Below are 21,485 nucleotides of genomic sequence, written 5' to 3'. Positions count from 1 at the left end.
GCTGTGCCAGACTTGTATGTGATACATTCATGAATTAAAATTGAATAACAATAAATTGAATAGCAATACGAGTTATTTGTGTTGAAAATGTGGTTAATTAAATATTTATGTAAAAAATGTAGGCCATAGCCTAACCTACAGTATATGCTTAATTGTCGTGAGTCTATATTAAGATAAGCCAGCTTTTATATTATTGACACGTAGATAAAAAAAAATATATATATATATAACCCAAACAATAAAGAATATTTATTGAAAACTCTTTATTGTTTGGGTTATATGCCTGTGGGTGTTTTGCCTCCACAATTGAAATTCATTTAGCCTAACAATGAGTTTCATTTAAATTGTTACCCGTTTGTAGTTTAGCTTGTGAAAAATACAGTTGGTCGAATATGCCTGCAACTGCAACTATCAACACGTGCATAACACACATATATATATATAGATATAAAAAAAAAGTTGAATGTATTGTGTCATGCATACGTATTTTAACTAAATAAGAATCTGTTTGGGAAATTGAACCTGGAAATGTTCTTAAATGGATCCTTACAAAATGGTGTGGGACTTTAATATTATTAATAATAAAGTCTAAATAAGGATTTTATCCTTTGAAAGCTTTATGAATGGCATACAATTTGTTGAAGCTCATTGACTCAAATTTAGCTTGTTTTTCAAAAGCCCATGTTTTTCAAAAGCGCATATGTCCAATATGTTATCTTTTTCTTTTTTTGGTTCTTTTCAATGTGGTCATCGCGTTATAGAGGGTGAATAATTTAACGAGGAGCTTCCTCCGAGGTCGTTAATTGAAGTCCCCTAACCACTCGGGCTTCATGTTAGATGACTTAAGAATGTATCATGGTTTCCTCGAAGTAAGGTGCGCGAAGACAGGGTGGGCCGTGCGGCGCAAGACCGATTTTCAGCGGTGTTGCAAAAGACTAGCCTGTACCAAATGGAAGCCGCTTGAAGTCTTTTCAAAGTATTGATCTGTTTGAAGCTACCCACTCGGCCTCTCGTTATACTTGAGTTAATGAGGCGGAGCTTGTTTGGCGCTTGGCATTAAATTCATCAGGGAGTCAATTGGACATTCTCAGTCTGGAGCCTGGTGTTTTTACGTCAGTCTCCCTCAAGGCGTTTTTGCCTTAATTAGACATAAGTGTTTTAATGGAAAATACTTTGGACGTTTTGAGCAAGGGGAACTTTTTGGTTCTTTGTTGGCTTTCGTATATATTTGTAATTGCACAAAGTTCACTTCATTTAGGCTACATTGAATTATTGGCGTGTATTTTTTCAGAAAAGTAAAAAGAAAAATGTGCCATAGAATTTCTAAACCTGTGGCATCACGCAGTTGCAACGACGATTCTTTTCAGTCCTTCCCAAGGGCAAAACATGTCGCGTAATTTTTTTTAATGGATGTTTACAATATTCTATAGTTGTATACCGTTTACAAATGAGTTAACTTGTTTAACAGTAAATGTATTGTTTTTAAAACCGAATGCTGTTTATATTAGGAGGGAGGTATAGACATGCTGTGCATTAGGCCTAAGCCATTTGACGTTGGTTTGCTCGAAAACCACTTCATCATTTTTTCTCACAGATTTGCCAGTGCTTAAGCACAGGATTAGTTTAAGACATGAAAATATGACCCATCCAGCCAGGCCCATCCTTATACTTTCATACCCACACTTTAGGGCTGTTGGATGGGCATCACACTGTATCAGCCTCGTTGCCGAATACTCAAAATGTTAACTTTTAAAAGTCTGTGTGAATACTGAAACAAGCCTGAGAGTTAAAGAGAATAAAGTAAATTTTTGTAACCATTTTGTTGTTGGTGCGTGCAACCAGAGGAATCCCACTCAGAACAGTGGTCAGAACAGTGAGAGATATAGCTCAAGAGGAGAAAGCACACCGTGATGTACAGACAACTCGCAAGCCTGATTTATTAGGAAGATTTAGAGAAATGCTAAACTGTTGAGATTTGACATTCTTTTCCTCTGAATCATACCCAACTGGAGGAATAGTCATTTTCAAGTAGCTTTGGCAGTGTTAACTGTAGCTTTAGAGACGGAAAGGGCGGAAAAAAAGCAGTCTAAGAGTCTTTATTTCAGTTTGAGACTGGTTCATATCAAAAGCACAGCTCCAGAAAGATGGATACACACACCAAGTCGTGAAAACGTCCACATTTAAAGCAACACGCTAACTGTAGCTTAATGAAATATATGGTGACAGGAAGAATGGCTATTAAAGACAAATGGTAAATACACTCGGAACCTTGACAAGGTCAGTATACACATTTCTTGAGAATAAATTCGCCAGAAACGAGTGCAATAATGTCTGAAACAAGGTTCGACTGATCTGTGTCCTGACAACTGTTAACCTATTAAAACCATGCAGAGCTAAAGATACCTTTTTGTTTCTCATATGGTTATTTTTCAAGCTGATGTATTTACAGTACTAAGTTTGCGCCATACCTTTTTATGGTCACATGCACTTGAGTCAGTGCACAATCATTCTAAAAGTTATTTATTTGTGTATGTATATATATATATATATATATATATATATATATATATATATATATATATATATATATATATATTTACTTACTCAAATACAAATATCTGTCTATTTGTGCAGCTGTGTGTTGGTATGTGTGAAAGTGTGCACACACCGAATTACTTTTTATCAGAAGATGTAAGTAAGCACAGCCTCATTCACAATCTTTTGCTAAACACCAAAGATACCGATCTTGCAAATATTGGAGTGAATCCTTCAGAGGCATCCCTCACTCCCATGCACTCCACAGCCATGTCTAATGCTCTTTTTGCGTGAGGATCCAAAGGGGGCCTCTTTTCTTCACATTAATGCTCAACTCTTGGCAAAGACAAAGATGGCTGCTTAGTCTTACAAGCTTGTCATCTTCTCCTGCCTCAGGTCAGCACCCTGGGAACTGAAACAAAACAACCGCACGCTTCACCCCCGAGCCAAAACAGCGTTTATTTCCGATAGCAGTTCTCTGCATCCATCATGCAAAACCATTGAGGTTAAGGTTTGAGAGCCCAGTTCCCTGTCTGTGTTTGCTCTCAGATATCGCTTCACCTGACTGAACTGTTGTGTTTCGGAAACAAGTTCAGGTCTGTATTTCTGCTGACCAGACCTTTTGATCTTAGTGACCTCTGGGTGCACCTTGTGTTGGCTCCGGATCAGCGACTTTGTGATCATAGTAGGATGGAGGACCGTGGAAGGCATAACTGCATCCTGTATGACACGTCTCATGTTGGAGCCAACACAGAAATGGAGGGCCTAGCTACTGGCTACAGCTTTAGATCTCTCTCTTTCTCTCTCTTTCTCAATGTCTCTCTCTGTCTCTCTCTCTTTCTCTCTCTCTATGTCTCCGTATCTCTCTCTACATATCTCTCTAAGTCTCTCTCCCTGTCCCCCACTATTCCTACCGCGCCTGGAAACATCACACTTTACCGGGACCTCATAAGCTTTGCCCTTCTCCATGGAGAACAGAGGTGGAGACCCTTGAGCCTGGCTGGAAAGACCTCTTTGATCTGAGCCTCTGTGTGTCGTGTCCACCTCTATCCCCCCTCCAGAGGCCCACAGGATGGTGTCCATGCCCTCTCCTTCTGTCTCCCCCCCTCCCCCCATGTCCCCCATGGAGCCTAACTGGCCATTAGATAATCCCGCTCTGCTCCTTAAGAGAGCTTCCAGATCCCTGAGCCCTGCCCCAGGTGGCTCCTTAGCTACTGTGTACACAGCCTGACAGTGGCCTTCCAACTCACCCGGATTACAGCACGTGTAGCCTAGCCGAGACAAAACCAGCTCACATTTGAACTGAGACACTGGATTGATGTCAACAGTCTGTCCACTTGTGTTCGTGCTGATATCGCAGGTGTTTTTTGGTGTGTCACAAAAGTTATTTAGTGAGTATGGAAACCTGCTCCAGGGTGCTCGCAACAAAAGGGAGCATTGTCTTTCAGGTTGCCGTCCCAAAATGGATGCAGAACTTTTGAGTCTTTGAATGTCTTTGAGTTGCCCAGCCAAAGCCTGCACTTGAACCATATTGGAAACAATACTGATATAAAAGGTCTGATTTTAAACTAGTTTGCGCCCCCCCCCAAAAAAGAGATATAATATTCATAATTAAAATATGACATTACTATTATATCCCAATAATGATATAATGAATATATATATCAAATTAATATATGAAAATAGATCAAAGTGAATGTGGTGTGAATTTGTTCTTAAGACATTGAGTGTCATGGCTGCACTTCACCATGTCAGGACACCTCAGAAATCCAGAGCCTAGGAGACCTGTTACAGTAGAAGAAATAAAGATAAATATATCTAAATAAATTGTGTATCCTTTTATTGAGCAGACATAAATAAAGAATGCTGTATTGAGTTCAGAGGCTCGTCAGCATACGGGAGAGAGAGATGAAAAAAAGGGCAACAGTTTTATTCCTGTGTCTGCTCGAGTTACCGCGCTTTGTACTTCCAAGTGAATGATAAGGGGGGGGGGTGTCAAAAAGAGGTGCTTTTTAACTGTAGTTTCTCCCACTCCCCCCCCCCCCCCCTTTTCCCCTTTTTCTTCATTCTTTCTTCTCCATGGAAACTTGAGAGGAGCAGAAAGCACACACAAACACCCGTGCACTCACACACATGCACACATACACACTGCACCCTTACACGTGTGACAGGATGGAATTGACACACACACACAGACACACACACACACACACACACACACACAGCCTCTGAAGCGTGGTCTCCCAGGCCGCTGGTCCAGCTGCTGGCACTTGGAGGAAGCAGCCCAGAGAAATCAGCCTGGGGTACTAATTGCTTGGCAAGGCCTCTGCATCTGCCTGGCAGATCTCAGATCTGATGATGAAGTCATGGAGCAGATGTGTGTGTGTGTGTGTTTGCATCGGTGTCTGTGTGCGTGCGTGTGTGTGTGTCTGTCGCCCTACTTTTCAAACACGTCTCCCTCTCCTTGTTTACCCACGCCAGGATTGTCTTTTTGAATGTACCTGGGACAACATTAGACACTGATTTAAACCGATTGGCTAAAAGTTGTCATCTTTATTCCTATTGGAGGATTTATGCCCTGCTGCCATGCCTCATAGTCATGGAGGAAGACTTGCTCCAGAAAACACTTGAGAGGGATTGTTTTGGGAGAAAATCTATGGAGGCACTTCATGTTGGCTGCTGTTGTACCAAACAGAAAATCGAAAATGTAATTGAAAACAGGCCAGATATTATTTTCGTGGCAATACGTAATGCACGTCCCATACAGGGGCGGGGCATGCGGTGTGTCGTGTACTTGCAAATGCATGGGATATTTAATCTGTCGTCATTATTCTTCCTGTTTTCAAATGAGCCGGCTGTGATGCGAGAAGGAGACTCAAGCTTAGGTTTTCTGTGAAACAGTTCCTCCCGAGTCCTTAAATGTCACACTTGCTGTCTAACTGATTTCCTCGCATCGGGGCTGTGTTGCAGCTGTACGAGTGTGCTCCTTTTGCTTGACTCAAAGCTGTTTGTGGCTCCTACCCACTGCAGTCGACGGTTGGAGCAGAAGAGGTGACTTGTCAGGCAGTCAAGGGGAACTCCCCCCAGCTGGGTTGCTGGGGGGGGGGGAGGCTGGCTGTCTATCGTTAGACTGTCCTGAAAGTGTCAACCGGCTTTGACCGCATACTCGCACATGTCCTCTCATATGTACTCGCACACACGCCCCCCCCGACCCCTACGCACACACTCACGGTCGGTAGGGACGACCTTGGCCTGCAGCTGCCAGTCAGAGGGAGGGATGTTGGTTGGCCGAGGACAAGAAAAAGCCTATTGATTTCCAGTTAAGGTCTAAGCAGTGTGGGCTGTAGGGCTAACGGGCAGCCGTGCAGGTATGTCATTATCAATGAGCCCCTTGGACACAGAGTCTAACCCTCGCTCCATCATATTTCCCTCCTTCCATCTTCCATCCCTGTCTCCCTTCTTCCCGCCTGTTTCCCAACCCTCGGCAGCTCTAGACAGAGTGCATCCTGGGACGGTCAATAAATCGCTCAGGCACACTGCGACAAGGACTGGGCTGAGTGATGGAGCAGACGGCCCTTCTTTCTCTCTGTCTCTCCTTATCTCTCTCTTTCTCGCTCTCTGTCTCTCTCTTTCTCTCCCCCACTCTTACTCGTTTTCCCCAGTAATTACAGCACCTGGAAGACATTAAACGTTTCCGTCCCTACCACAGACACAGTCATTATCACCACGTCCAGAGCGCGCTCCTCTCCTGTGTTTCCCTCTCTTACCCTTGACATTAAGTCCCCGTCCCCCCCCCCCCCCCCCCTGTGTAATCCCACCCACCGTTCCTACAATGGCGCGCTTTGGTTACTTTCACTCCATTTGTTATTGAAACCCCACCGCTAAACACGGCAACTCCGTTGCTCCATCCGAGCTTCATGGAGTTGCTTGCCAAATAAAGGTTTGACGCTCCCTGAAACGAGCTGGATCTCCTCGTCCTGGTTTTACACGGCCCCATGTTGTCAGACTCTGTTTTCACAGGCTCTGTCTTTCTTACAGGAATCTATCTGCCGCTGGATTTCTCTCTGATTCCTCCTTCACCTCTTCCCTCTACGTCTCTCCATCCCTCCCAACCTCCCTTCACCTGATCAGCTCCTGGAAACCAAATCAGCAGCTTTGATGTACGCTCTCCATGCTTGCTCCCGGCTCCATGTCTTGACTTGAGTTTATCCCAAAAATCAGGGGATTTATCCACCCAGGATCAGGTTAGCGGCCTGCCAACTGAGTGGATGAAGGCCAGACACATAATGAGGGAAAGAGCAAGAGGGATGGTGGAGTGTTGATAATGGCTCAGACCTTAATCTCATCCGCCACATAAGAGCAGTTTGGTCCTGCATGAATGTGTTGTCCAAGCCCAGATGTGATGTGACTTGAGTTCAAACACTGGAACCCAAAGGCAGTTTGATTTCTCTTTCCACCACAAACAGTCCACTGATTGATTCAGTGTTGTTTCTCTGTCGGTTTTCATCAAAGGGGGACAAGCACCCAACCTCTCTTTCTCCTTCAACCCTCCATCCATTTCTTCTGTCTCCAATTATTAAATTTTTCTCTAATTCAGATATAAAGTGGGATCTGAGGCAGCCGAGATTACAGTCTCACCAGCAGATAGGCCTAATCAGATGGGGCAGAGCCCAGGAAAGATGATTGCCACTTGGTCATCACACAGGGAAGCACTTAAACAGCGTGTCAGCACCACCTCTCTCCCCTGGTAATGATGACTAATGTGCCCTCCGGAATCTCCCTCTCAGCTCGACACTATCTGCCTTTCTCACTCGCATACACACACACACATACACACATACACACACACATACACACACACACATACACACACACACATACACACAAACGTGTGTCCATACCCCTGAATTTGGATCTTCAACCTGCGCCTCTGAACTGCCTCCACCACACCTCCAGACAAAGACTCCCCCGCCCACCACCTCTTCCTCCTCCCCCGCACCTGAGCCTAGCCCTTCCATCATGCTCCGTCTGGGGGGGGGGGGGGGGGGGGGGGTTTGTGGTGGTGGCCGCAGTCGGGGAAGGGGCCATGTCCACCCTCCCCCCTCCCTGATTGATCCCCCTCCCCATCAGTCATCCCCTCCGTCGAGGCGCTGACACGTGTGTCAAAGCCAACACGCCAGCCTGATTGATAGGCCTGCTTATGGATGCCAGTCTGCCCGGTGGGCCTCTGATAGCAGCATTCAGCACCTGTGTACCTGCTGTTAGGTCCACTCCCAGGCTTTTGTCAGACAGGGGAAGGGGTCAGGGGAACACAGAATATCCAGATTGAAGGATCGATGTTTGGAGTGAGGGGGTGAAATAAACTGAATATGAATCGTAAATGTGATTTTTTTGTTGTTTTTTTTGTCTGGGGTGATTTTGATTGGGATACCTCAGGGAACTTCACTCATTTCAGCTCTTTTAGGTTTAGACTCTTTAAAAGATACATAAGACGAGGAATTGCTTTTGTTCCCCATTTAATATCCCAGGTCAACTACACAACTTCAAAACCAGATGAAACATTTGCTACATTCGCAACAAATTTTAATAACCCGCACATTTCTTTTTAATGTACTGGACATGCATTAAAATACATTTTTCCTACTGAAAATGAATGACATTAGAAGTGACCTAATTTGAAGTTATTACACATCAGATGAGCTCTGAGGTAACATTGCAGTTGCGATACCACTGCACGGGTATTCTGTCTCTGATACTAAAATGTCAATGTGTTGGCTTGAGGCGGTGCAACTGCCATTAGAGTTAATGACCCATCCGGTCTGCTTGAAATGGCACCTCTATGGGGAGCCAGTATAGCCAGTCAACCAATACCCCCTCCTGCACGTGAAATGAACCATAGAGCCTTTTATTGTCGCTCTATTGTAAAGACATAGCAGGAGTAAACCTATAAACACATACTTGGTGCATCAGACACTATTGGTACAGACACAGGCTGGTGTCATAGCAATGCTCTCATTTTAATTTGATGTCAGACCCATGCTGTCAAACCCACCCAGTTTATGGAGTGGACAGTCCATCCTCTTCTGCATTCATCTCTTTATTTGTATCCCTTGTTGATTCTCGGTAGCAGGTTATTTTGATTAACACAATAAAATAAATCAGTTTTAGTTTTGATTTGATAGTTTGACATTTATAAAATGGGGTCCAACTCAAAGCACGGTCCATCAAGCTTTGACCCTCCTGTCGTCATGATTTCCAGGAAACTCTCCAAACAGAGATAGACAGGTTATCTAAACACCATCACTTGCTAGTTGACTCTCGTTTTCACTCCCTTTAAGAATCCCTTAGACTCCCGTCTCTGGAGTAGAGGGGTCATTTATTAGGGTGGTTACCCTCTTAAAGGGATGACACTCAGCCCAGATAACCTAGCTCCGATTGAGTCACGTAAAAAGCCTCTGAAATCCCCAAAGGGTATCCCTTTAAAAGAAGGCCTTTTCCTCTCTCCTCCTTCCCACTCCCCTGCCCAACCCTCTCCCAAGTCTCCCTGGCCCAAATTCCCCTCAGAGGGGTGTACTTTCACCCTGCACCCCTTTTCCAATCCAATTATGATGGCGACAATGGAAGGATTAAAGGAGAGTTTACCTCTGTGAAGTTCCTTGACCCCCCTCCCCACCCATCCCTCCAGTTGAGGGTAAAAAGTCTCAAAGAGGGGGGGGGGGGGGGATGCAAGCGGGGAGAATACGAAAGGCGCCGGTTATCCATCTGAACCTGTCTGAAGTAGGCGCTACAGATTTTAGAGAAGAACGCGGGGTGCTGTCGCCTCGATTTTCTCTGCGGCCCCTTGAGGTCCCCCTGAAAAGACCGACCTCCTCCGTGCCAGTGGGGGTTCAACATCAACGAATGTCTTTTCACCTCTGTTTTCTCCCATTCCAACAGGTGTGCCAGGACACCATGATGTCCAATGGTTGCCAAAATCCACATTTCTTTTTTGCCATCATGACTTGACTTGGAAGAGAGACCATTTTATGGATGACACCAATATAAAGATTGGTCATCAGTTCACTGGAGCTTTGCCTCCAAGCTCTTGTTCTGGTCATCAGATGAAATCTCACTTCTGACAGAAGAGGCTACTTTTAACTAGCCATTCGAATTGTTTAAGAGTGTCGCCATCACAAGGTTCCCTCAGGTCCACAGCTGTTCCACATGGCTTTACGTAGCTGTTTCATAGCCGTGCTCTTCTCCTGCAGGTAGAGAGAGGGGCAGAGAAGGAGTCGATCCAATTTGCGTATGTCTGCCGCATTTCACGCTTCTCTTCCCTTCACTTATGTAGCCTTATCCTCTTTTTGTTCCCTGTCACCCCTGAACCACCAACTCTGCCCTCTCCGGCCCCCAAGGTTAAAGCGCCTTAAGCCTAAACTGTAAGAGGAAGGGGGGGGGGGGCACGGTAGGCCCTGAAAGGGGTTTGGAGAGGAGGAAGAGGGGGTTTGGAGGGTTTACCCTTTGGCATCCTGATCCCTATCTTTGTGTAATTACCTGCAAAAATAACACTTTCTTTCCTTCCTTTTGAGGAAGAGACAGCTCAGAGAAATGCCACAGTATCAGCCTGATCGCTATCTTGCCAGGTTCCAGAACCTCTGATTTCCAGAAAAGATGGCGTGTGCTATAATCCCACTGCTGCCACCATTATCATATACCGCTTTTGGTAGCTTATTATACACAGGCTCTCTCCTGAGGCTTTTGTCCTCGCTCCACACTGCACAAAGGCTAAATGTTTAATAAGTCAAAGCTTTAAAGGCTTCACTTCTCCTCCAATTAACCCCAGGACCATTCCAGCATTTTCCTAAATCCACACAAGACTTCTTTTCTTTCTTTCTTTTTTGTTCGTGCTTTAAAAAGGCTAAGCCTCAAGCACCCAAGCAGAGGGAAAGTGAAAAGGCTAACCTGTTAGCAAACACTGAAGAGGGACAAAAAGAGTTTAATCCCTATTAGGGTAAATTCTAACTAAATGGCCCCAAAAGAGCCATTGAATGGAGGGGGACTTCCTTCAAGGGGTATAAACCTCAAACTTAGCAACATTGTCAAAGTTAGCGAGAGGCTTCACAAACTCTTCTCCACACTCGACGTGAGCCGGGGCCTGTTTATTTTCCTTTAATTCTCTCACACTCCAGCGACTTCTTAGGTTGTGTTTATTTTCTCAGTGTTTGCAGTTTGTTTGACTTCCCCTGAGGCAGATGGACTCCTATATTTGACCAGTGATCACAGCTTGAATCCGTTACATGACGGTAGAACAATCACGCCTATCAATCAAGGGCCAACAACAGAAATCATCCCCTGGCCGGATTAATTGAAAAAACAGTTTTGGTTGGTGATGCCACAAGATTTCAGTCTGCAGCGCCTCAGTTTTCTGAACAGCTTCATATGGTGGTACTGTACCTTTTCATCTGATGCTGAGTGGAACCTCTGGAATGTGAAAGTAGGGTCATGTGTTGGCGATGTCTGGAGATCCCATGATTCCAAATTCTCACTGTGGGGGCACATTCTTTTCCACTTGGATGAGGTACGAGGGGCGAACCCCCCCCCCCCCCCCCCCCCCGACACACACACACAACTGTTCTGTTTTGCACACTTTGGATTAGTGTGAAAGTAGTGAAAGTCTAACTCCTACTTTTGCAGTAGAAAAAGTGTGTCCTCTCTTTTCTCCACGAAAAGAGAGGACACATTTCCACCCCTGCTTCTCTTTCTATCTCTCTTTTCCCTTTCCTCTTTCATTTTTTTTCCCTGGTATCACTCAAACTCAACAACAAAATCCATCCTAATTGGCTCCAGAGGGGTGGTAGGGGGAGGGGGGGTGCTCCTGTCAGCTGCAACGAGGACCCCGCTTGGTCCTCAAGGCTGGGGCATCAGCCTCTCGTTAGGGGCCAGCTCGTTAGTCTGATGAACTCATTTACTGATCGGGGGTGACAAGACCGGGTGTGCCGGAGTGGAACGGAGATTGGGATGAGATGGGAGGGGTTTCCAGGAGGGGGTTCCGAGGAAACGTCGCCCCCTCAAGCTGACGAGCCTCGGAAGAGCCGTGCCCAAGCCGTGCCTTGCCGTCGCCTTACGTTAGCCTGCCCTTTCATATTCATTTGCACGTCCAGCGGGGAAACGGGGACGTGCTGGGATGGCGGCGTGCCAGCCCGCGGCTGCCGTCATCACACCTGATTTGATATTGCAGTCAGTGAGCTGAAAAGCAGGAGAAGAAGAACATGCCTGGGCATGACTGGAGCTGCGTGTATAATGCCGTGCGGTGCATGCTCATTGCTAGCGTCTACTTCACACGTGGAGAGATTTTTTTTGGCGAGTGGGCTGTTTCTAGGTCTTTGTATAACTTACAATGCAAATATGCATTGAAAAAACGAAACCGAAAAAACGAAACCAAAAAAACAACACCTGGGCTTTAACACGTGTGTGCATATCACAAATAGTAGTGGTGGTTGAGGAAGTAGATGTGATGAGAGTTTGGGAATTGCATTATAGCATCGGCTATGGGAAAATGCAAAAAAGCAATTCCACACACTGATAAGTCCACAGGTTTTTTTTATTTTCTTCTCCCCCTGCAATGAATTCTATCGCTCCCCCTCCTCCAACATTGCTCCCCCCTGTCTCCACGGTGATGTTGATGGATCACCCCTCTTCCTCCCGCTCATTAATTTCATCACCTTATCTCCCACACCACTTCATTTGACCAAAAGGTAATAATAATTCCCTCATCCGTTATCCTTTAACCAAGGCAGCCAGGCGGACACGCTTAATAACAGGCTACAAATTGAACTTCAATCACCTCATACGCGCTGCATTAAAACCAATCGGCCCAAAAAATGCATCTTGTTTCTTTTTTTCCTTCCTTCCTTCCTCCACCACCATCACTTACCCAGGTACCCCATCTTATCACCCACACCCCCTCCCCAGACAAACACACTCACACTAACCGTCTCTGGGAAAGGCCTGTGTTGGCACGTGTGTGCTAACAAAAGAAGCGGTCCTGCGTAGGTCTCAAATTGAGCATTGTAATGTAACCATATTACATGTTTTATTAGTGACTGGGGTGAGATCTACATTGAACAGTGGGGGGAGGGGGGGGTTCTTATCTCACCCAGCACACTTACATTTGTCTGCCAAACGGAGGACGCTGTTAAGAGCCTCATTTGTCTTGTAACCCACCTAGGGCAGGGCACTCACTTGTTCAATCCTGTTAAGGGCCATTTTCAATTAAATGGCATTCAGTTGTGTCACAGAAACATTGTGGCCCCACTTGACAACTGCACCCTTTTCTGACTTTCTATACTTGTGTGTGTGTGTGCGTGTACTCAAGCTTGTCGGTGTACTTGTGCGTTGAGTAGTCATTTTGAAGTGTTGACATTGATAAAGAGTGTCCATTGGCAGGAATCGTCTTTGAGATTGGAGTGTGTTCCTCATACAGAGTGTGTGTGTGTGTGTGTGTGTGTGTGTGTGTTGGGGGGATCCAGAGCCACACAGGCCCCTTTTCATGTGTCCTTCTTCATTGTGCTGCCGTTTGGCCGTGTGACAGAGACAAACGACAGTGCTTCAGAAGCAAACAGCCCAGCACACACACAGGTTGACTGACTCCCAACGCTCTCGTGACAGAGAAAAACAACCAATCAAGTCTCAAGCTTTTATTTTCATTTTTGCTGCATCCCTTCTTTTGTGTGGCTGCAACATTTTACTTGAAAGTCAGAGAACTGTATCAATAGAAAGAAGAAAAGTGATATAAAACCAGTCAAATGTGTGCAAATCTTAGTCATTTGAAGTTTTGCTGCCTACACTTTTTTATCTTTGAAAATGTCCTCGCTCACCTCCAGTCAACAAGACTGACTTTACCACGTTTCAAACACCTAGACACTCTTTTGTCGTTGATATAAGCTGTTTCTCTGCGGAGGTAGCCATATGTCACCTTCTGCTTGCACTCTTTCCCTGCTCTGTCGGCCCTTTGAATTGTGGGGGGAGCTGCCTGGCCATCGATTCAGTAAACGGAGGGTCAGGTCGACAGGCCAATCACCTGAGGTCTGTGAGCCCCCCATAGAGGCGAGAGAGAGGGAGGCCCGGTGAGACAGAGGGAGAGAGGGAGAAAGAATAAGAGAAGGGGAGATAAAGTGAGAGCGTTAACAATGTTTAGGGAGCCCATCAGCCAGCGCTGATGGGCTCTTCATAAAGGTCACATGTCCTTCTGTGGTGTTGCATCAACGCCGAGGAAAACCCTGGGAATGTCTTCTCCTCTGACACAGAATTCACGTCCTGTACCTCAGTATTGAAGTGAGGCCCCAATCTTCTTTTCCATCCTCTTCCGTCACTCTCCTTCTCATATCCCTCTGTAGAGCTGGGCACATCCCGTCTCCTCACCTCTACAATCGTTCACTGTGGAAGCGTACGCAGACACAACTCCAAACCCCTCCCCTTTGTTCCATCTGCAAGGGGACAGGGTGGCGATGGCAGTGATGGAGAGAGGGATCCCGTGCACGCGGAGAGTTATGCACGGAGCTCCGAGACTCATCAGTCCGACTTGATGTCAACTTACGAAAGCGCCTGTGCGCACTGTCATATCGCACTGTCATATCCATCTCCGCCGCCAACCAGTGATGTTACATCATCAAGTTAGCCCTCTGTGCCCACGCAGACAAGCACCCAAAGGGTCTGCCACCGCCGACCAGCACACACACAAACAGGCTTGCAGGCACACAAACTCAACTTTTCCATAACTGAAACGGGCCTGTTCCAGTCGGAACCTCGCAGGCAAAGCTTGGAGCAGCAGGAGACATGATAGCCACGCCCCCTCCTGTCCTCAGAGCCACGCCCCCTCCTGTCCTCAGAGCCAATGGAGAAATCAGACTGATCCCCTGTCTGCAGCAGTTTGTCATAACTCTCCCGTCACATTGGCGGACAGCTTGCGATGGAGGGGGAGGGGGAGAGGGGAAGGAGGGGAGGTGCGGGGGTTGAAGGCCCACCCGCCGGCCGTTTGTGTAAGCCACTCAGGATCCGTGGCCGAGGTCTTGTTTCGGACGTGAGCACAGGCCTAGATGTGAGGTCGGGAAAACGCTTGGTTACCACGGCGTTGCGGAGGCGTGGCGTGCCTACATCACTGCCTCTCCAGATTACTGTCCAGATAGCATGGGTGACTAAGACAGGTTCTTGATTCACGTCTTCTCTTGTATCAATAGTGACATCAGCAGTCTTTCTCAGTCTCCCCCCCCCCCCCATCCTCCCCCATCCATGTTTGTGTCATGCTCTGCTGGTAGGTGGGGATGATGGCGGGGTGAGGGTGTGTACTGTGCAGTGCATCAACATAGCTCCAGCGGGGGTCATAAGTAGGCGTGTGTGGTGATGGGTTGGAGACCAGCAGGTAGGCCAGTAAGAGATACACATGCTGAAATCAAAGCAAGAAATCATGCAGATAAAACATTGTAGCCTACCATCTCTAGATTACCTTATATATATATATATATATATATATATATATATATATATATATACACATATATACACACAAATGTCTAACAAAAAATGTGCACAGTGTATGTATACACAAACCTTTGTTTTGATAGCAAGTAAGGAAAATCCTTTCTTGGCCACGTTAAGCCACTGTTTTGGGGTTGGGGGGGGGGGCATTGTGACAGTGTTGCCATGGCAGCGGGCTGCCGCTGGCCTGGTACGGTCGTCTTGGGCCCCTTTTAGGGGAAGGGAGGGATGGCAGGAGTCTGGCGGATGGGTAGAACAAGGTAGCTTCTCCCAGCCCTAATCCACGTTTAATTGAACTCAAGAGACTTTGAAGTGAGGCTGCAGTGCAGTCAGATCGTATTCCCCTATTCCTCAGAGAGAGAGAGAGAGAGAGAGAGAGGGGGAGAGGGGGAGAGGGGGAGAGGACTAGTTCATTCCCAGATAAAGGCCCCAGCTGGTCCTCTCCACTGTCACCTTGCCTTAATTAGCTCCTTGAAGCGAGCTAACACTCGTCTTGGTGCACACAAGCTTGAGGTTGAATATTTTCTGTATTAGTGCCACCGCTCCCAACCCCTCAGTGACAACCCTCAGTGACCCTGCTGTATCTCCAACACTTCCTTTCCGTCTCAGAAACCCCAAAAAGGAGAGAGAGAGGGTGAAAAATGAGGTAAAGAAAGTAGTCAACAAAGCTCAGTGCATTAAGTGGGTTAGCGCAGGCGCTAAAGACAGGATTAACTAGTATATGAATCGCGGGGGCAGGGCCCGACATCTGGGGCTGTCAAGTCGTCTGACAGGCGTCAGGACAAGTCACTCTGACAACCGGTGCCGTCTCCATGGAGAGAGATTAAGCCCGGCTCATTTTTGCATTTTTTGGGGGGGTTGCGTTAGCTGTTTAACCTCTTGTGGTGTCAGTCCCCTTGTTACAGAACACAAGATAATGGATTGTTTAGCATAAACTACACTCAGGACACCGTCCTTTTAAAGCGCTGTCAAACTCGATATCTTAAACTATTCTACAACTACCATTGCTGTGGTGTCTGTTTGCTGTTTGTGTACATGATTGTGTGTGTTTTCCAGTCATATCACACAAGAATCTATTTTTTAACTGAGGATAACTGATAACGGCTGTCTGAAATAGTGATTAGTATTTAGTGAACTAAACGCCTGCCTCCCCTGCCCTCCCTCCTGCTGAATGGGCCTCATTCTCTTCAGAAAGGAATCTCTTTTTCATAGAGGCTGATCAATAATAAACATTAATCGTGTTGGCCCGGAGGACATGTCGTCAGGGTGTGATGAATGAACTAACGCACAGCCTTGTCCTCTCTCCCCTCTCCTCTCTCCCTTCTCCCCTCTCCCCTGTCCCCTCTCCCCTCTCCCCTGTCCCCTCTCTCCCCTATCCTCTCTCCCTCTCCTCTCTCTCCTCTCTCCCCCTCTCCCCTCTCCCCTCTCCCCTCTCCCCTCTCCCCTCTCCCCTCTCCCCTCTCCCCTCTCCCCTCTCCCCTCTCCTCTCTCCTCTCTCCTTTCTCCCTCTCCCTTCTCCCCTCTCCTCTCTCCTCTCTCCTCTCTCCCCTCTCCCCTCTCCTCTCTCCTTTCTCCCCTCTCCCTTCTCCCTCTCCCCTCTCCTCTCTCCTCTCTCCCCTCTCCTCTCTCCCCTCTCCTCTCTCTCCTCTCTCCCCCCTCTCCCCTCTCCCCTCTCCCCTCTCCCCTCTCCCCTCTCCCCTCTCCCCTCTCCCCTCTCCTCTCTCCTCTCTCCTTTCTCCCCTCTCCCTTCTCCCCTCTCCTCTCTCCTCTCTCCTCTCTCCCCTCTCCCCTCTCCTCTCTCCTTTCTCCCCTCTCCCTTCTCCCCTCTCCCTCTCCTCTCTCCCCTCTCCTCTCTCCCATATCCTCTCTCCCCTCTCTCCTCTCTCCCCTCCAGATCCTGGCCTACACAGAGGGGCTCCATGGTAAATGGCTGTTCACGGAGATCCGGGCCATCTTCTCCAGGCGCTACCTGCTCCAGAACACCAGCCTGGAGATCTTCATGGCTAACAGGAGTAAGAACCTAGGGGAACCGGAGGGGACACTCTAGAACTATAGTCTCCTTTGTTTACTCTGAAGCTCCTTTTATCCTTTGGAAAACAAGACTTGCCCAAAGCAATGTTTTGGGCAACTTGTAACTTGACATTATTTTAACAACCATGTAGTTACACAACAATACATATAGTAATAATTATAGTAATAACAAAAAGTAAAGGATCATGGAATGTTGCAGTGGAATGTTGCATGGAGAGTAGGTAGTTTTAGAATGTTCTGGTCCCTTACCACATGTCTGGGTTCTGTCGCTCCGCAGCTGCAGTCATGTTCAATTTCCCAGACCCAGCCATGGTCAAGAAGGTGGTCCACTGCCTTCCTCGGGTTGGGGTGGGCACCAACTTTGGCCTCCCACAAACCAGGTGAGCACACACACACACACACCTTAACATGGATTTTCAAGGCGTTATTTCCGGTCTCTGCTCTGACTCTTGTCCATTGACGCTCCACACACTGCTATGGGGAGGGGGGGGGGGGGGGGGTTAGTGTGTATACACTCTCACACCGTCACGCTTCAGTGTGTTCTGAGATAACAACCAGAGAGAGATATCTAGAGGTTGGCTTATGCACACAAACACGAGGTGTGTCGTGGGGTTAGACGTTGTCCCCCTCCCCATTTCAACACACGCTTGCATGCATGCAGACACACACACACACACACACAGAGGGGCTGGTTTCCCTTCGCTCCACACCCGAGGTCTAACGTTAGCATAATTGGCTTCACACAAACACAGTCCACTTCATTTATTTATCTCCCTCCATGAGAAATAAATACCCGCAGTGGCCAGACACCCTGCAGGGCAGAACCCTACCCCCCCCCCTCCCCCTCCCTATCCCTCCCAGCCCACCATCCTCTCCTCTCCCTCAATGTGTCAACTATTCGCCGTAGCCTAGCGTTTTGCTGTTGTAGCTCAAATATCCCAGCATGCGCCACAGTTCTAGTGTGTAGCGGCCAACGCTAAACATATCCTTCCACATCAGTTGTTGGACCGGCATCATTTTTTATGTTCATGCAGCATTGAACAAATATTCAAATGAAGACTCGTTATTCTCGCTGAAATTTGCCACTAATGCAGGAAGAAGCCGTTCTAGAATATGATACTAGCCCAAAAATACCGACCCCAGTGTGTAAAATGGTGGTGTCGCAGTAGCGCTTGTTCAGTGTCGTGAGGTAAACCGTGTAGCAGCAAAGGGCACATTTTGACTTTCTAGAGGCCTAATGACTATAATCTCACACTCTTGACAGTGATTAATTCCATCATTTGCCTTTGTTTTAATTGGATTGGGGGTAATTTGTTTTAGTCCCCAGCACACATCATGCTCTGGGGGCCTTCTTGTGTGTGTGTGTGTGTGTGTGTGTGTGTGTGTGTGTGTGTGAGAGTGTTATTGCACGAGTGTGTGTGTGTGCGTGTGTTTTTGTTTGGGAGAGAAGAAATCACGAGTCAGTCTGTTCACTGCACATTTTTCTTCTTAATTAACTATATTATAACATCAATAAATATTTCATACCAGAGCATTTGTATTTTAAGGTTTATTAGTGCTTACGGCATTTTATGATCAAATTACAATAGTTACTGTACTGAGAAGTCTTAAACATGCTTGGTTCATCAGTCATTTACAGATATCATTAGCAAGTTCTTCAAATCCTATTGCCAAAACAATTTAACTAACAACCAGCAACTTTCTGTCAACACACACACACACACACACACACACACACACACACACACACCCCTCCCTCACTGTGTCATTCACACTGTTCTCCTGTGTTGCTCTTAGACGTATTTCCCTGGCCAGCCCTAAGCAGTTGTACAAGGCCTCCACCGTGACCCAGCGCTGGCAGCGCAGAGAGATCTCCAACTTTGAGTACCTCATCTTCCTCAACACTATCTCTGGTAAGACCACCGTGACCTGACGTCAACACACACACACCGTCCACCAACAGTTCACTACAGTATTTATGCTATTTATACAACATGTAACCAGTACCTCTCTCTCTCTCCCATCATCCCAGGTCGCACGTTCAATGACCTCAACCAGTACCCTGTCTTCCCCTGGGTCATCACCAACTATGACACCGAGGACCTGGATCTCACCCTGCCCAGCAACTACAGGGACCTGTCCAAGGTAACCTAGCCCAGGACAGAGCCCTCTACCCTGGGTAGGATCACAGCCATTATCCCTGTCTGCCCCAACCTCCAGCCCTGCACATCCAGCCTGTTATAGAAACAGTGTGTGTGTGTGTGTGTGCGTGTGTGCGTGTGTGCGTGTTCGTGTGTGTTAATGACTCTCCGGGCCTGATTGGTGGCTGTGTAATTGCGATTGATCATTGTTTAGTGAGCCGCCTCTTTAATCACTGCTGGCTGATAGCCATCTCTGTTCAGCAGTCTGTACACGAGAGACCCTGGGAGACAAGCAACCACTGCTCCCCTACCTGTCTCTCCCTCTCTCCATCACCTCCACCCCCCTCCTCTCTCTCATTTTCTCTTTATTTCCTCCCTCTCTTCCTCACCACCAACTATCAACCGAAAGCACTGAACCTCCACTCCTAACCCTAATGTAAAGGAATGCTCTCCAGAGTGCCTCTATGCTGCCCCTCGAACAATAGAATATGTCTTACCGTACCCACCCCCCCTCCAACACAAACACATCTACACACACACACACACACACACACACACACACACACACATCCACAAACACACATTATGCCATTAAAAGCTACCACACCCCATTACAAAGCCCTGACAGTGTCCGGCGCCCGCTCCGGCCATCAACCACACACACACACAGACAGACAGACACGCACGCACATCAGTCTCTCAGCCCGGGGCGGGAGGACACAGAGGATTACCCTCAGAGCCAGATGACGGAGCGCCTGTCTGGGTCCGGCGTGCAGCTAAAATGGCCGAATAAATCAGCTAAGGGGTCCAGGAGGGACCCCGGAAACTAAAGTAGGAGCTGTAATGGAGGGGGTGGGGGGGCTGTGGAGGGGCAGGGGGGAGAGATACCTGGATACCTCTTAGTGAAGAGACAGCGCCACCCTGGTTCAAGATGGCCAAGTAGTTCTCTCTCCACACGGAGCTGGAATGTCAAGGTGTCTGGTTCATGGAATGGACCTTCTTCTAGGCAGCTTTTTAACTGTTCATTTTATTGGATTGTTTAGATTGTGGTCAATGGTTTACTATAATGGATATATAATCTGACAGAGCGGCAGACAGAGAGACAGAGAAACAGAGAGACATAGAGACAGAGACACAGACTGACAGACAGAGAGACAGACAGCGGAGAGACAGAGAGACAGGCAGATTGAGAGACAGGCAGACACATTTTCACTCTCCTTGTCAAAACCGCCCTTGCAACAGTCGCACACCACCTCCCTTCAGTCCTTTAAGCTCTCCTCCTTTGACCAGCATTCTCTTCCACTCTTTCCTCCATCCCTCCATCCCCAGTGTACCATTCCCCACTGAGCGCTCCCCCCTCCTTCCTCTGTTTGTTTGGCCTTCATTTTGACCAGCAGGCTGAAACATGACAGCCATAGCTGCTGCTTCCCTTCCCTTCTTTCTCCTCCCTCTGTCTCCCTCCCTCTCCCTCTTTATCCCTCCCTCCCTCCCCCCCCCCCATAGCCTGGACAGCTCAGCCTCTGTACTCAGTCAAGCCTCAACGCCCCAGGGAGAGACTGAACAAGGAACAGAGAGAGAGCGAGCGAGCGAGCGAGCGAGAAAGATAGAAAACCAGAGATCAAGGAAATAGAAGAGACCCCAGCCTTTTTTATACCTCTTTGCTCCTCCTCCTTTTCCCCCTCTCCACCTCCCTTCCCGTTCTCCTCTAATAGCGAGGGGACTGAGGAGAGAGACTAAGAGAAAGGGAAGAAAAGGGAGGTCGGCCAATCTTTATTACATGTGTTTTATTCATGCTGTTGACACGCGTGATATCAGTGTATGACCAGCCGAGCGTGTCAGACAGACGTGCCTGGAAAGGGCAAACGCCCGTCTGCAACTACCCCAATCATTTCAGCTCCTCCTACACATTTTTTGTTGCTGTTATTTCAGTCTTCTCCCCTTTCCCTCGGTCCCTTCCTCCTCTCTCCCTTCCTCCTCTCTCCCTTCCTCCTCTCTCCCTTCCTCCTCTCTCCCTTCCTCCTTTCTCCCTTCCTCCTCTCTCCCCTTCCTCCTCTCTCCCTTCCTCCTCTCTCCCTTCCTCCTCTCTCCCTTCCTCCTCTCTCCCTTCCTCCTCTCTCCCTTCCTCCTCTCTCCCTTCCTGCTCTCTCCCCTTCCTCCTCTCTCCCCTTCCTCCTCTCTCCCTTCCTCCTCTCTCCCCTTCCTCCTCTCTCTCCCTTCCTCCTCTCTCCCTTCCTCCTCTCTCCCCTTCCTCCTCTCTCCCTTCCT

The 21,485-nt window shown here is 47.6% G+C and overlaps 1 protein-coding gene across 9 annotated transcripts in view; it reads left to right on the top strand.

The window, feature by feature from the left end:
- Positions 1-21,485, top strand: part of lrba (LPS-responsive vesicle trafficking, beach and anchor containing) — a 181,535-nt gene that overhangs the window by 116,206 nt on the left and 43,844 nt on the right. For all 9 annotated transcript variants that reach the window (XM_084686479.1, XM_084686486.1, XM_084686485.1 and 6 more), the window contains 4 exons: positions 16,943-17,060; positions 17,357-17,459; positions 18,877-18,992; positions 19,112-19,224. In XM_084686479.1, the coding sequence (XP_084542605.1) occupies positions 16,943-17,060; positions 17,357-17,459; positions 18,877-18,992; positions 19,112-19,224 (450 nt within the window). The remainder of the gene's footprint in view (positions 1-16,942; positions 17,061-17,356; positions 17,460-18,876; positions 18,993-19,111; positions 19,225-21,485) is intronic.

The sequence above is a fragment of the Hypomesus nipponensis genome, chromosome 22 (genome assembly GCF_054491055.1).
Source record: "Hypomesus nipponensis isolate SF chromosome 22, ASM5449105v1, whole genome shotgun sequence".
Taxonomy (NCBI): Eukaryota; Metazoa; Chordata; class Actinopteri; order Osmeriformes; family Osmeridae; genus Hypomesus; species Hypomesus nipponensis.
Note: the sequence above shows the minus strand (reverse complement) of the source record. Positions and strands in the feature narration are given on the sequence as shown.